This window comes from Ursus maritimus, unplaced genomic scaffold (genome assembly GCF_017311325.1).
Source record: "Ursus maritimus isolate PB19 unplaced genomic scaffold, ASM1731132v1 scaffold_22, whole genome shotgun sequence".
NCBI classification, from domain to species: Eukaryota; Metazoa; Chordata; class Mammalia; order Carnivora; family Ursidae; genus Ursus; species Ursus maritimus.
This window is the reverse complement of record NW_024424675.1, coordinates 37,853,562-37,868,215: the sequence shown is the minus strand read 5'-3', so window position 1 is coordinate 37,868,215 and position 14,654 is coordinate 37,853,562. Positions and strand designations below refer to the sequence as shown.

The 14,654-nt window shown below is 53.0% G+C and overlaps 1 protein-coding gene across 2 annotated transcripts in view; it reads left to right on the top strand.

Moving 5' to 3' along the window:
• Nucleotides 1-14,298, top strand: part of NFATC2 (nuclear factor of activated T cells 2) — a 137,747-nt gene extending 123,449 nt beyond the window's left edge. Inside the window, exons 10-11 of one of the 2 annotated variants that reach the window (XM_040638479.1) lie at nt 3,012-3,099; nt 10,511-14,298. In XM_040638479.1, coding sequence (XP_040494413.1) covers nt 3,012-3,055 — 44 coding nt within the window. In that variant the 3' untranslated portion in view covers nt 3,056-3,099; nt 10,511-14,298. The remainder of the gene's footprint in view (nt 1-3,011; nt 3,100-10,510) is intronic. The other variant, XM_040638481.1, reaches the window with a different exon arrangement.
• The last annotated feature ends 356 nt before the right edge of the window (nt 14,299-14,654 follow it).

Below are 14,654 nucleotides of genomic sequence, written 5' to 3'. Positions count from 1 at the left end.
TTGTAGGATTTGTCAAGGTGACCGATTCTGGGTTCTGTGTTTTTGCACTTGCTCTGTCGATACCGTGTGCTTGCCTGTTAATTATTAGTGTTGATTAATCAGTGAAGCACTTCCAATTCCTAGCCTCAAGGATCATCTAACCCACAGCACCAGTGGAATGATTCACCCATTTGTGCCTAGTGTTGTAAAAATGCAACATCACTGTATCCATCTTTATCTGTAGCCTCATGAAAGACCACAAAATGGGGCAATGATTCTAGGACCAGAGGCCCCTCTCCTTGGCTTTGGGAGGGTTTGTGGATGTTACCCAGGTAATGCTAAGCGTGGCCTTCTCTCTTGCAGGCCCCCTCCACACTACTAACAACTGGCCAGAGCAGTCATACTGATGAACCTACTTCCTCTTGAACCATGTAGGGCAATAGAGTAATATTCTTGGTTATTAGAGAGGATGGTTAGGCCAGGTCTCCATCTCCTTTCACATCCTCTCCTCTCACTCTCCTTTCTTAGGGGACCATATTGCGGCATTTATAAATACCTGTGAATAAGTTAGAACCTCTTATTTAATCCACACAGCAGCCTTGCCAAGGAGGTGTTCTTATCCCCAGTCTGTGGCTCAGCGAGAGGCCACGAGACCGACACAGATGGCTCTGCCAGAGTGCTTTTGTTCTGAGGGCTCCTGACGCCAATCTGCATTTTAACCCAGCTCCCGGGGCCCCCCTGACCATCTTCCAAACGTAGGGAGCCTGGGACTAACGCCCAAGGAGCTGGGGCCTTATCGAGTTCCACCCAGTGGAGGGGGCTGGTCCTGGCCAAGTTGCGCCATCTCTCTGTGCTGAGCAATGGGCATCTCACCACCAATCCCAGAGACGGCCGTGGGGGTTACAGAAAGCACCTGGATCGCTGCTGCAGGAGAGGTCAGCTGGGGGGGGGGCGGTGGCAGGGGCTGGGTCTCGAGCGGAGTTTGGGGTCTTAGTTGAATGGAAACAGGCCCTTCCTCTCCTCTTGGCACCTCTGTCTTCCACCAAGAAACACACAATTAAAGAGTGAAACTTCATGACTAAACAGGAAGCCGCACCTCAAAAGGCCGCAGACCAACCCGTTAGTCTGATGCTTTATAAATTCTCTGAACACTCTTGGGGGGGAGTGGAGACCGAGCCGGGCTGGCTTCTTGGGTACCGGCTGGCTGGTTTTAAGGGCACGGTCCCCGGGGTTCCCCCTAGATTTGGCTTGCTGCTCCAAGCACGTGACCTCGGACCTGTGTGTGGCCCCCGATGCCACCTCCGTGCTGTTTGAATGGGCGTAGACGGACGGAGGGAACACGTCCTGGCCCGGAGAGCACCTTGGAGCTGGTTTTTCCGGGAGTAACAGCTGGGCCAGTTGCTCTCCCTTGAAGGCCAAGAGGCCCACCTGCTGTTGGGCAGAGACCAGGGGTCCCAGCATGGGGTCAGGGAGACAGGGGAGGGGCCAAGGCAATGATGGAGGCAGGAGGTGGTAGGGGCTGCCAGTTTCCAGGTATATTCCGAGGGTAAATCCAGGAACATTTGCATGTGGAGGGATGTGGGCTGTGACCAAGATTGGCCTGAACAACTGGAAGAAGGGAGTAGGTTTCCTAGGGTGGGAACAGGTGGTACAGGGCTACTGTGGAGGGGGGAGCGAGGATCAGGAGATCGGCCTTGGCCGTGTTCAGTTTGAGGTGCCCAGGGGGCAGTTATAAGTCTGAGCCTGAAGTTCAAGGGTGAGTACAGGTGGTGTTTTAAGGCCCCGAGGGCCTGGTCTGACAGTACCTTCTGCTCTTGGGTTTAGAGTAAGCTGGTGTGGAGTAGAGAGAGGAAAGTAGAGTGAGGAAGCTGCTGTAGGGCCACGGGCACCCAGGATCTGGGGGGAGTGGGGCCTTTTTTGCTTCAGGAGATGGTTTGAAATGCATGGTCCAAACTGTTTACCGCACCTACAGAGGACGAGAGGTGAGCTGGTGAGTTTGTCCTGCGCCTAACCCCAACTGAACCAGCCCTGCTGGAGCGCAGCACTGGGGAGTTCAGGCCTGTGACTGCACCCCGGCTGGAAAGTTCTCAAGATTCGGTGTTGTCCGCCTCGAATGGGACATTTCAGGGAGACCGTACTGGCCTTAAAGACCATCCTGGTTTACCTAACAATGCTGATGAGATACAAGTTGGATCACTGCCTGTAAGAGACTCATCCCGGGAACTGTTTCTAATTTCAGGCACTCAAAACGGACCCTGGCCTTTGACTTTGGCCATTCAAAGGGGATCGTGAGAACAAGTGGTTTGAAAACTTCGACGTTATAGGGCTGTAGAGGGGAGTGTGGGGCCATTGAAAATTGAAGAGAGAGGCTTGTAGTGTAGACGGCTCACGAGTCCTTTTTAAGGGCCTTCAGTGCTCGGACTGGGCAGGAGCAACGAAAATAGTAACTTTTTCTCATCGTGAACCCCCCCCCCCCGCCAAAAACCAGGAAGAACATGTGCAGTCTTATGAATTTGCATGCACACTGGGGTTATGTCACTTGTAAGAAGGAAGCGGGGTTCATATATAAAAGCCTGAGGAAGGGTTAGTTTTGGGTAGATGATTCCTCATGAAATTCAGATTTTCTCTGACGGCAGAGAAAATGTTTTAAAATGTTACCACTTTAGTCGGCCCTGATTTGTAACTAACTCTAGGACGTGTGGGCGGCAGGACTGTTTGGTGTAGTTTAGAAAAAAAACCCACCAGAGCCTTGCTGCTGCCCTTGGATCTCAGAGACCCTCATTTCTTTGCACCAAGTCCCTCCACTCAGGGACTGTTAACACTGGTTTGGGGGTAATCCTGGCACAGTTGTTAAGAGGATATAGAATGGGGGCTTAAACTATAGCCAGAGGGTTCACTTCTGTCCTGGGTTCGAGTGGCCCTCGGCTAAGGGATGATATTCATTAAATGGATGATATTAACATGAGTTGGAAGCATAATAGAGGTCAAAGGTGATTTTTTTTCTTAAAAATGGTTTTGCAAATCTTTTTCAGAGCTGATAGACACACACCTTAGCTGGATACAAAACATATTATGAAACAGAATGACTGTGATCTTTGATCCGAGAAATCAAAGTGAAAGGTAATTGACATCTTCTGCTTCTCCTCTGGTTTTCCAGCTGTGTGTTTCCTTAACTTGAATTACTTCTAGAAGAAAACTTTTCCAACCGTCCTCACAGACGCCGCTTCCTGCTCTTAAGGGCTGGACCCCACCACTCTGTAAGGGGACACCCCTGCGGGACATCCCCGAGACTGTCTGGGAGGCTGGAGCTCAAGGCTGGGCTGGGGAGGGGGGGATGAGGCTCTGGGAACTTGCATGTTCTCCCAGGAAGAGCGCAGCCGGGTCACGTTCCTACCTTTGAAAAGTCCTGCTCTGCAGCGGACCAGCTCCTTTTTGGCTTTGTGCAGCTTTGCTTGGTGGATGCGGTTAAGTAAGACTCTGTCAGACGGGGTGTTCTGCATTGGGGAATGCGAGAAGGCAGGTAGAGCAGACGAGCCCGGGAAGCGAGGATGCTCGAAGGCTGCTGTGCTCGGTCCCAGGCAGAGCTGGTTTTCCCACGGAGCTCAGCAGCGCCCCTGAGCCGGCCTCAGGGCACAGACCTCCCTCCACAGACTCTGGATTCTGGGCCCTCGGAGAAGAGCCCGGTAGCTACTGCAGACTCCGCGGCACAGGGGTTGGGCGGCCCCCGGGGGTCAGGGAGGCTGTTGCTCGGCGTTTCTGGGCCTCAGCTGTTGAGATGCTGCTGCTGTTACCGGGGCCTCTGACGTTCCGGCAGAATCCGCACACGCAGCGGCAGGCGTGCGGCGAGCCCTCCCCAGAAGTCCGCCAGTGCGAGCGGGGTTAGAGGCCTCTGGACCTCTCCCCGGCTCGCTGGGCTGTGGCTTTGGAACGGCCCCTTGTCAGAGAAAGTGGGCTCATTCCATCAAGGCCAGGCCCAGACGAGCACGGCAGCGTCACACTGGTGACTTTGACCGTTTTCAGAGTGGGCCGCCCTGGGGTTGGCGGGGGGAGCCCAGAGGGTGGGCTCTGTGGCCATCCTAACACTTCCCAGGAGCAGCACAAACGGGGGCCACGGGGAAGGCGGTGGTGCTCTGGCACCTTCTCCCGCAGGGACTATGAGACTCCGTCCACTACCATGAGCGAGCAGTGGCTGGACAGCAGGTGCCAGACTCCCTCCCGGGGGCTTCCTCTCCCCGAGTCAGGGTGACGCACAGGCAGCTAAGATGTCAGTGCCAAGGCCATACGCCACTTAACCAAAGCCCTTCAAGGGCCTTTTGATTGGTGCTTCTCCCCTCGCTGGTATTAGCACTTGGCAATGCTTCTGACCTTACAGGGGCCTGGGAACTCTGGCACGCGGGCTCTGCTCTTCAGGGCCCCAGGGGGATTTACCAACGCGCGCAACTTGCAGACCCCACCCACGGCTTTGGGCTTCAGGCCTGTCAAGGGGTTTTTTTTTTTGTCTTTTTCACTGAGCCTCTAACGTCTGGCCTGGCCCCTGTAGAAAGTTCGTCACTGTTCCCAAGTGCCCCCAGAGCAGGCAGTGAAGGCTTGGAAGTTGCTGAGCAAGCAAAAAGCAGAGCCCTAGGAGAGTTTTGGTCTCAGAGGACAAATCATTTCAGTTTTGATATTGAAGTCACAGGAGAAGGTCCAAGGCCACTAGCCACCCTTTCCTTCCTAGACCCTTTCCACACGCTAGTGGGGGAAACAGGCCTGGCGCTCACTCTTGGCTGTCCAAGCAGGTACTCCCCCAAAGAGGCGGCAGTACCCAGGGCACACTCACGTGCTTTCTGGTCCAGCCTTCTCGCCCCAAGCATGGGTCTCGGGAGTGAATGCAGGAAAGCACCGTGGGAGGGGATGGGATGGAAGAGAAGGGTTGGGGGGCAGGCAGGGCTGCACCCATCCTAGCTCTTAGCTTCTTTGGCCCTAGAGGAGGCAGCCCCCCCCCCCACTTCCCATCCAAGCTTGAGGAGTATCTCTCTGGCTGTGGCCTTTGTGGCTGGCCCCACACTCTCGTCGGCACTCACATGATCTAACCCGATTTTAGAAAACATGCTTGAGGTTTGGGAGAGAAGCAGGATGGGGTCTGTCCACTCCTTCCTGTTGTTGCTTTCTCAGGGGATGAAGTTCCAAAGTCAGCACTTAAGGGGGAAAGGCCTAGAGTCAAAATGACTCTTAACAGACTTTTAAAGTACACCTACCATAGACGCGTGTGGTTTTCTCTCTGCAACTCTGAGCAGCCATTCTTCTGCAAGGTGAAGCTTGAGAACCTCCGAGTTCAGCTGAAAGAAGGAAGTCAGCATGCAGATGTCTGGCCCTTCAAGTGAATCAGAAAATTCCTAGGGCAAAGTGGGATGCTCCCAGAAACCCAAGCAATTAAACACCTAGAATCGTTGAACAGGAAGCACGGGCTTCTGCAGTTGCCAATCCCCAAAAGTAGGTGAAGAAAACACTGCTTTCCTGTGCTTCTCTGCCCTTGGTATAGACTAGGGGTTGGTGCATGAACGCTCAGGCCAGTTAGTAAGTGGTCTGTTCAAATCTGGCCCCCCGGCCTGTTCTGGTTAAATAAAGTTTTATTGGCACATGGTCATGTCTGTTTACTCACATGCTGTCTGTGGCTTTCGCATTACAGTGGCAGAGCTCGGTAGTTGAGTAAGGGGCCATCTAGCCCATAGCACCGAAAATATTTTTGGCCCTTTATAGAAGCAGCTTGGTGACCCCTTGTATAGTCTATTTATGCCTACAGCCATTTATTAGAATAGTTATATTTTACTTATTCTACCAGTTTGATTTTTTGGAGTTTGAAAGAGAAAAATGTATAATTATTATAATAATACATCTGTCAATCTTTCTTTTCCTTTCTGGCTTCAGCCTCAGGTGTCAGGCTTAGAAATCACGCTGAGGTGGGACGCACGTTCAGTGTTTTCAGCACAGTGCCTCGCTCTGAGGGTGATCAAAGGTCAGGAGTGCTTGTGGTACAGTCAGCACCACTGGCCTCAATCGTGTTCTGAGAAAGTGATACTCGGTGACCGCCTTAACCACTCAGCACATGGCCTTCTCTGCTGTTAACTTAGCAGAGGCTGCCCTTCTCGTTTCCTGACACACACACACACGACACTGAGGACCCCAGGGCCACAGAGGAAAGGCGGTGACCCCTGAACTGAATAGCACAGTCGCTTTACCAATTGTGTAGCCATATGGTGTTCAGGTTAACACACGGGCCCTGAGTTCAAATCCCGACCCCATCACCTGGTATGGCTGGTGACTGCCATCTCTAAGACAAGGATTGTATTACTAGGTTTAAGAAAAATTTGCATTTACTACAGTGCTTGGTGCATGGTTAGCCTTCAGTAAACATGAATGGCTTCTATTCTTCTGTAGAGACAATAGACCAGCAACCCATTTGTCAACTGGGTGACAGAGGAAAATCCACCTCCAAGGGACTGGTGTGGGATCCCCGTGGGGGGCTGAGATGCATGCAGTCGGTACCTGTGTGCATGGTGCTAGGCACAGCACCACGGGGATACAGGTAACTCAAATAACCTGGCCCAGGAGTTCGCAAGCAAAGCATTTTGAGAATTCAGTATTTGCTTTTGGAAGGAGTAAACGCCCGAGGGTGGGAGTGGGAGATGGCTTCCGTGAAAAAGTGGCGTTGGAACAGGGGCAGGAGGGAAGTCAGGGCTGGGACAAGGAGAGGGGCTACTTGGAGAAATGTACGTGGCCCAGTTTGAGAAGAGGTGGGAAGATAGATAGACACAGAGGTTGGCATAGGATAGATGCTCAAAACATTTACTGAATGACTGCAACACAGAGGGCTGACACAGAATCCAGCCCTCAGACAGACATCCGGGAGAGCTGGGGACCAAGCGCAGGACTGTCAGTAGGACCTGAGGCTACTTAACCTCTTTCTCAGCTTCCTTTTTCTCATTAAGTGTCAGCGAGCACTTCCTGTGTCCTGAGGCCCTGTTGAAAAGCTGAGGATTCAGTGGGGAACAAGAACATAACCAAAGCACTAGCTGGTGAACTGCAGGAACGGTTGACTGGAGAAGATGGAGGGAGAATGCAACTGGGCGGGGCAGGGGGTGCACACTGCGGAGCACCCAGGCAGCCTTCCTGGAGGAGAGGGAGCAGAGCCTTGAATGAAGGAGTGAGGAGAAAGGCATTAGAGGTGGCGGGGGAGGCAGCCAGGGCAGAGGCCTAGTGGGGTGCAGGGAAAAGCTCACATGGCCAGCCAGCAGGAGGGGAGGGTGCAGGGAGCTGGGACCAGGTTGCAGGACCTCTAAGAGAGCAGGTGGGGCCCAGAGCAGGGTTTTTGTTTGTGTTTTTTTTGCATCAGGGAGACCTTAAGAGAGACAGAGCTTGGGAGTGAGACCAAAGCCCGAGAATGAGGTGCTATGGGGCTGAGTCTGGAGTCCGTCTTCCCCTGAAGGACAGCAGCTGCGGAAAGACCAAAGGAGGGGTTTCACGGTGGGCACCGCGGAACTGAGAGGGCAGGGTGGACTCGCTTACTCTTCCAGTAGCCTTGGCTGTGAAGAGAAGACCTCCTACAGGCAGGACCCCGGGCTCTGGAGGAAGCAGTGGAGCAGAGACCCTCCAAGCCCCCAGACCCATGGGGCTGCCCTGCCGTGGCGGCCGCCCACCCAGCTCTTCTGCCGTAGAACTTTCTCCTTGTTCACAGCAAGGGGAGCACACTCTGAGGTTTCAGCAAGTGAAGGTTCCTCTACCCAGAGAGGTTTCTGTGGGGTTCAAGCGGGGCCTCCCTTCAGGACCTGAGTGCACAGCCGCCTGCCCACCCCCAACCACATGAAGGGCTAAGTACACCGTGTCCAGAGCTTTTCCAGACGCCACTATTAGCTTCTACCTGGAAGTCGCTTTCAGAAGGCAGGAGGGGAACACCGCGTCAGCCTGCTGGCCACGTTCCCTACCTTCCATCCCCTCCCCGGCCCCGGCCCCTGCCTTCTGAGAAGGGAAACGACCCTTTAGCGAGGGCCATGGTGCCAACATCACTGCCTCCCAGATATTTTTAGAAAGCCCAGGCTATGGAAAGTTTCCATTAAGGATCGACTCCTCTGGTTTCCTAGATTGAGAAAACAGGAAGCCCTTCAGGATCCGGGCTTTGAAAAGCTCGGCGTGAAGCCGCACTGCCCCCCCTCCCCTGGCATTCTGCTTTCACTGCTGCCCCCCTGCCCGCCGCACAAAGGCCTCTGGGCTTAGCAGGCCCTGGTGGGGTGCGCCCAAGGGCAGGCCATGGGGTGGCCATTCTTGGTGGGGTTCCTGCCTGAGGGCCCCTGGGAGTCAGCTAGGCTGGTGCCTGGTATACAGTAAGTGTGGGTTCGCTATGAAGTCTTCCTCGGAGCTGCTACTAACAGATCCGCTCCCACAGGTTGCCATTCTGATAGACACGAACACATGCATCTGTGCACACCGGAGGCGTCTAACTAATGCACACCATACTTGAACACCTGCCACACACTAGGCCCGGTGACCGTTTCATCACTTGCATGATCTCATCCGAGCTCCTCCACAACCCTAGAAGGAAGGGGACGTTCCTATACACGGTGTACAGATGGGGAGACTGAGGCAAGGTTCAGCAAGCGAGGCGGCAGTCGAGGTGGGATTCTAACGCTGGCCGGCGGGCTCCAGAGCCCAAACTCCCCCCTTGTATCTGAACGAGAGAGAGCGGTGCTTGACTAGTTTCTAGCACAAAACGAAGGCCGCTGGTGCGAAGCACTCCCTCGGAGCCCCACCCCGAGCCTGGGCACCAAGATCGTGGGCAACAGCTACCAGGGACCGGGTGGGTGCGAGGAGCTTGCAGGGACCTCAGTGCCTCCTGGGGACGGAACGGTCCGCACGGTTTGTTTTCTCTGTAAAGTGGAAAGCACGAGGCACAGAGAGGTCGAGTCCCGCCGCCCTGGGAGCGGGGGAGCCGAGGGGCAGACGCGCCGCTGGCCGCCCTGGGGCAGGGCGATTGCGCTCCTCTTACCTGGGGGCGCGCGGGGGCTTCTGGGAAAAGCACGCTGGACCTCGGAGGGCTCGGCTCGAACGTGGGGAGAGTGGGAGCACATCTCAACAGTTAGGGAAAAGCAAGGCGGAAGTGAAACCCCCCGTCTGAGGAGGCTGGGGAAGGGCTGCGGGGAACGTGGGAGACTTTCCGTGGCACCCAAAAGGCTCTCCCCCTCCCCTCCTGCCCCTGGGACCAGTCACCCCACCCCCCTGCACAAACCAGGGCGGACACACACCTCAGGGCAGGTGGGCACCTCTGACCGCAACTTTTACCAAGAAAGTCGGAGGAAACCTTTCTGCCAGCAACCCCCTGCTAAGACCTCACTGCCTCGCTTACAGGGACCACGGCCCGAGAAGGGGCCAAGATGGGAGAAGATAGCCAGCTTCTTGATGCCAGGGGCTGCCATCCCATCCCTGCGTCCCTGCTAGGAATTACACAGTCCTTCTGGGGGAGGGGGTGGCCGAATTTTCCAGACCCCTCGGAGGACATTTTCCACTTGCGAAGACTCACAGCGTCATCCTTCACTAGTGTGGGGGGGGGTGTGTGGGGGGGATTCCTGGTTGTGCTGAGAGAGATTTTGTCTACACTGATGGCTAGTCTTTGCGGGATTCCCATCTACTATCTTTTGAAAGGTCCCTCTTCTAGGAACTGTAGGCCCTGTGGGTCAACTATGGTTTCATCACGCAGCAGGTATTTTCTGGATGCTAGAGTAATGGAAGGAGTTCGGTAGCCAGCAGAGAGACAGAACATACTTAGCACCTGCCCTCTGGCCCAGCACCGTTTCTGCCATGATTTTTTAAGTTAACTCTCACAAACACCTCAAGCCCAGAATATCGTCCAGAAAAAAGAGCAGAGGAAGGCATTTCTTAGGTTAAAAACCGTCCGATGTATTATCAGAACAAAAGCGTGTTTTTAAGAACAGCCCCGTTGTTGAGGTTCTAGAAAGCTAACCTGATCCGTGTTGTTGGTGCCCGCTCACTCGCCCCTTCTCTCTCTCTCTCTCTCCCCCTCTCTCTCTGTTCTTTTGTAGTTAATGAAATTATCAGGAAGGAGTTTTCAGGACCTCCCGCCAGAAATCAGACGTAGAAGATGCCATTAGCAAGACACCTCCCGTATCTGACCCCTTGGAGCCTTCCACTGCCCTCACCTCTGTTTCCTTTCCTGTACACCTCCTGGCCCGGAGGCCACGCGCGCGGGACAAGGTCCTGGCAGAAAGCTGACTCTCGATTAAGGAGCTCACCACCTCTCTGTGTAAACACCAGAGAGAACACTCTGCCTTTTGATTTTTGTTTTAAATCCCAGAGAGCATCTCGGTTGACTTTCCTGGTGTCCCATCCAAAAGCCTTAAGTGCCTGCTGACCAAACACACAAGACAGCAAGCTGCATCGGCCCTGAGAACGGAGTGACCGGAGCGTGGGGCGTGGGCTGGGCTGGGGGATGGAAGATGTGGGCCCCTGTGATTAAACCCCAGCCCTGCGTTCATTTTTCCAGGTCACAGATACAGCTCCTGTACTTTTTGAAGGAAAGGAGTTTTCAAACAGAGCCACCCAAGGAACGTGAGCCGAGCGAGCCTGGCTTCCAGGCTGAAGGAAAAACCAGAAGCCGGACCGTCCTCCTTAGGGACCACCTAGTCCCGGCCACGGCTGGGCCACCGCTCAAGCCTTATTTTTCAGTTTTCTCATTCTGAAGCAAGACTGTGTGGCCCACGCAAGATGACCAGTTAAAACTCAGCGTTAAGTTATGACATGTGTCCACGTTTGTTATTTTTGTCTCTGCTTCAAAAAGCCGGCCTAAGGTGGCCGGAGGGGGAAGTTCTCGGGCCCGCTGCTCTTCACCCCTGCAGGGAGCAGTGGGCCTGGAGCAGGGACCTCAGGCTGCGGCGTGAGCACCCGGCCTCTGCGGCCCTGAACCCAAGGGCTTTCTGCTAGTCTCGCTTGCTTCCTTCCTAGCGGCCAAAGCGCTTTTCCATTAACTCGTGAAGAAAAATCTCGAGCATGTGCATTGAGTTTTGAGAAGGAATCACAGAGGAGCTCCAGGAACCAAAGGAAAGGAGCATGGAAACGGCACAGGTATTTTTGTCAAGTGTGAAATGAGGCAACGGGCAGGCCTAAGTGTTTCTCTAAGTGAGTTCCCCCACGGCAAGGGTGGAACGCCCTCTCTGGCCTAGACTCCTGGTGGGACAAGCTCAGGCTTTGGCCCCAAAGTTCATTGGTTTTTTTTTTCCCCCAAACCCATTTAAAGCACCCCTCTGTCCCCAAAGACCTGTTTGCATTAGCTGCTTCATCTGCATCGAAGAGAACCACCCCCGTGCCTCCTCAGTTGGCGGGAGCTCTGCCCAGACCGGTCGGATGGTGATTTTCTCCCCAGTTGTCTCTACTGCGCACATCAGTCCTCAAGAGTCTTCCTCCTTTGGTGCAGTTTTTGCAAACACCTAAAACTCTGAGTTCTCGGAAGGGGATTTTTGTCATCACACAGATGTGTTCCTGTGGCCTTGACTGCGGACACCCTGGGACAAGCCAGGGATTCCTTTGTAGCCTTTCAGCTTCTTCCACGCAGAATGTAAACGTCCCTGGGCCTCTTCGAAAGGCTCTTCTTCGGGATCTCTCAGTCAACTCTGCTAGGTAGAGGCCTAGGATGGCCATTCAGGGCTCGCTGTGGGTTTTCTGGGTCCTGGCTTCCTTGTCAAGGTTACCCGGAGGTTAAGCCTTCCCCATGGCTTGGCCAGGAACGTGAGGCTTGCTGACTAAGGCCCGGAGGGTCTGGTGCTCCAGAAAGTAGAAGAGAACGCCCAGGGTGTGACCTTTCAATGGAGACCTAGCATTTATTTTCCCCAAGTGGGGACCAAAGTTTGGCAAAATCCTCTGCTATACAAAATGCCAGTGAGAGCTTGCCCGCTGTTGCAGAACTTCGGGGATGTGAAATTCTGCCTAATAAAAGATTCCTTATACCAGCAGCTTCACCTAAAGCATTTTCTCTCCAGCAATATTGACTTCACTGGGGAAGAGTTAAAGTGTTTGGTGAACGATCTGTTTTCACTTGACCTGGCTAAGAACCTTAACCTTTTTTTTTTTTTTTTTTTTTGCACATGAGGGAATTTGGCCTTTCCTCAGTTATCTGAATGTTTTACCCAAGTGCCTTCCTGCTATTGTAGCAAAGTTGCTCTGCTTCGTTGTGCCTGGATGGGGCGAACAAGGGCTAACATGTTTTCTATCCATCTTCCAACTATGTCCGTGAAAAAGGCCTCCCGCCCGACTCCTGTACGTATGTGTGTGTATGTGTGTGTCTAACGCACACACAAGCTTTTTCTAAGACCTCTTAGCTGGATATTAGAGGAAGCACTTTCATAAACAACTATACCAAATGACAAAGGAAAGAGAAGCCAAAGCATTAGTTTTGAGACCTAAACAGGCGAGAGAATGTGTATCAGGAACCGACAGCGATCAAGAAAGTTTGGTCGGTAACAACTGCCAGGAGGAAATTTTGCCAAGAGGAATTGCTCATGAAATCTTTTCGGTCTGGGAAGAGGCAATAAGATCCTCTCAGAGAAGGAGAAAAGTAAGGATGTCTAAGTGGTAAAGATGTGTGTGTTGCACGTGATAGAAGGAGCTCAGGTCGAGGTTTGCACTTGCTACGTCCAAGGTAGATATGTAGCCCCGCCAACAGGACTCTACCGTGTTGCTGAATGTAGATGTCCAGAGTCTGCAAGTCTTCCTGGATTGTCCAAAAATACTGCTGCTTGATAATATATAAGAGCGATCCAAGTTAGTAGGTTATTAAATTTTATTTTCTTATCTGTATGTTTATGCTTTTTATCTGTCCTGAAAATATCACACCCCACCCCCTGTTGGAATTAGAAAATATTTATAAATGGTTGAAATCTTTTTCAAGTGTTTCTTTTTACATATGTTGATTTTTTTCCCCTAAGGGAAATGATGTATTCTTGAAACTGTGGGATTCATGCTAGCAACCCCCCCCAAAAAAACCCCCACAAAAAACACACAAAAAAAACCCACCCCAAAACCCACCTCTGAGTCTGTCAGTCACCTAAGTCTCAGAAGAAAGCGTCTCTGGAGACCGAGGGACGACTTTGCAGAAGGAGGAACGCTCTGCTGGTTGCCTGAGAGGACACGGACGTCGGCTCTGAGCCTTCATCTGGTCACGGAGGAGAATCGTAAAGTGCTGAGATCCCCCAAAGCAGTAGCCTAGTAGGGGATTTTGATTTAAAAACAAAACCGCCTGTGCGGTAATGGGACTCTGGAAGAGTTCACGTTCGCGTTCACAGAACCCTAAGTACAGGCTCGTGTTTACAGAGCTGACCTAATCCTGGTAGATAACCCCCCCGCCCCCGCACCCATTATCCAAAGGACCTGCAGAGTTTTCCAGCGTAGACACACCCTAGATGAATCGGGTTGATTTCTTCTAGAAGCTGGGAAGCACTGATGTGGCCTTTCTTGTTTATAGCCAGGAGCCAAGACGTCGGTCTCAGGAAGCCAGCCTTGGCCGGTGCGGGAGCGGTCACATTTAGACAGATTGGAAGCTCATGTGTTCTAGTTGTCACTCTGAACTAAAGGGAGGGCCGAATGTGTTTATTTTCACGTCAAACACTTTCCAAGGGCTTTCCGTTGTTCAGAATTGAAAGTGTCAGAAGTCCAGTCAACGGTTGCGTCCGCGTTTACAAGAGGCAGGGGGTTGTGACGTTCTTGACGAGCTGGGGTAAACTTTCCTGCACTCGTTCTTTGGAGGGGTAACCCTTCAGCAGGTGCCCCACACATCCTAACCTCCCTCAGAGATGGTCCCTAAGCAAAGCTCCTCTGAACAGGAGACAGGGTGCTGGAAAAAACACTGAACACTTGGCCTCGGCGCAGCGGTTAGCGGACCAAACTCCTGCCTGCTCCCGGGTCTGGCTGGGTTTCCAGGAGGCAGGTGCTTGCAGCGTGGAGGCTGGCGTAAGCAGACAGGGGCCATGGTTAGGACAAGCTTAACATCCTGAGCATCTTGTCAAAGAACCTTCCTTACGCCTGTTGCCTCTGCAGCCCTCAGAGGGGAGAAAATGTGGACAATGCCACAGCTGTTCTCCAGCAAACAGAATTCTCTCCAGCGGGGTGGTGCTGGGAGGCTTAGGTTTTTACAATCTTGACTGTTAAAGAAGTTTGAATACATCACATTCCTATGCAAAACGTTTTTAATCTCCAGTTTAATGTAGTTTATTTTTGCTATATGTAAAGTATTTTTATACGGCTTGTATCATCATAGTTTAGCAATAAAACAGTTGAAAGCAACGGCTGCATCCGTGAGCCTTTTCTTCTCCAGCGAGGCTGCTCAGATTTGCCCTCTGCGGGTCGAGTTCCTAGAAGGCCCTTCGGTGTGTGTACTTATACCCTCGTCTCAGTCCCGGGAGGTAGACACTGTCTGTTTTACGTCTAACGCTGGGGCTCAGCAGCCACTGGCCCCAAGCGGCAGAGCCACAAGGTCACCCTCGATTCCGCCGTTTCTCTCCCCGCTCCCATCAGGGCAGCTCTGCTATAATCGGTCTCTACACCTTTTTAGAAGTAGCATCTACGTAAAGAAGATTTGGAACGTCCCCCTTGGGCCAGCTCACGGAGGCCTGCAGAGCGTTCACAGCCAGCTGGGCTGA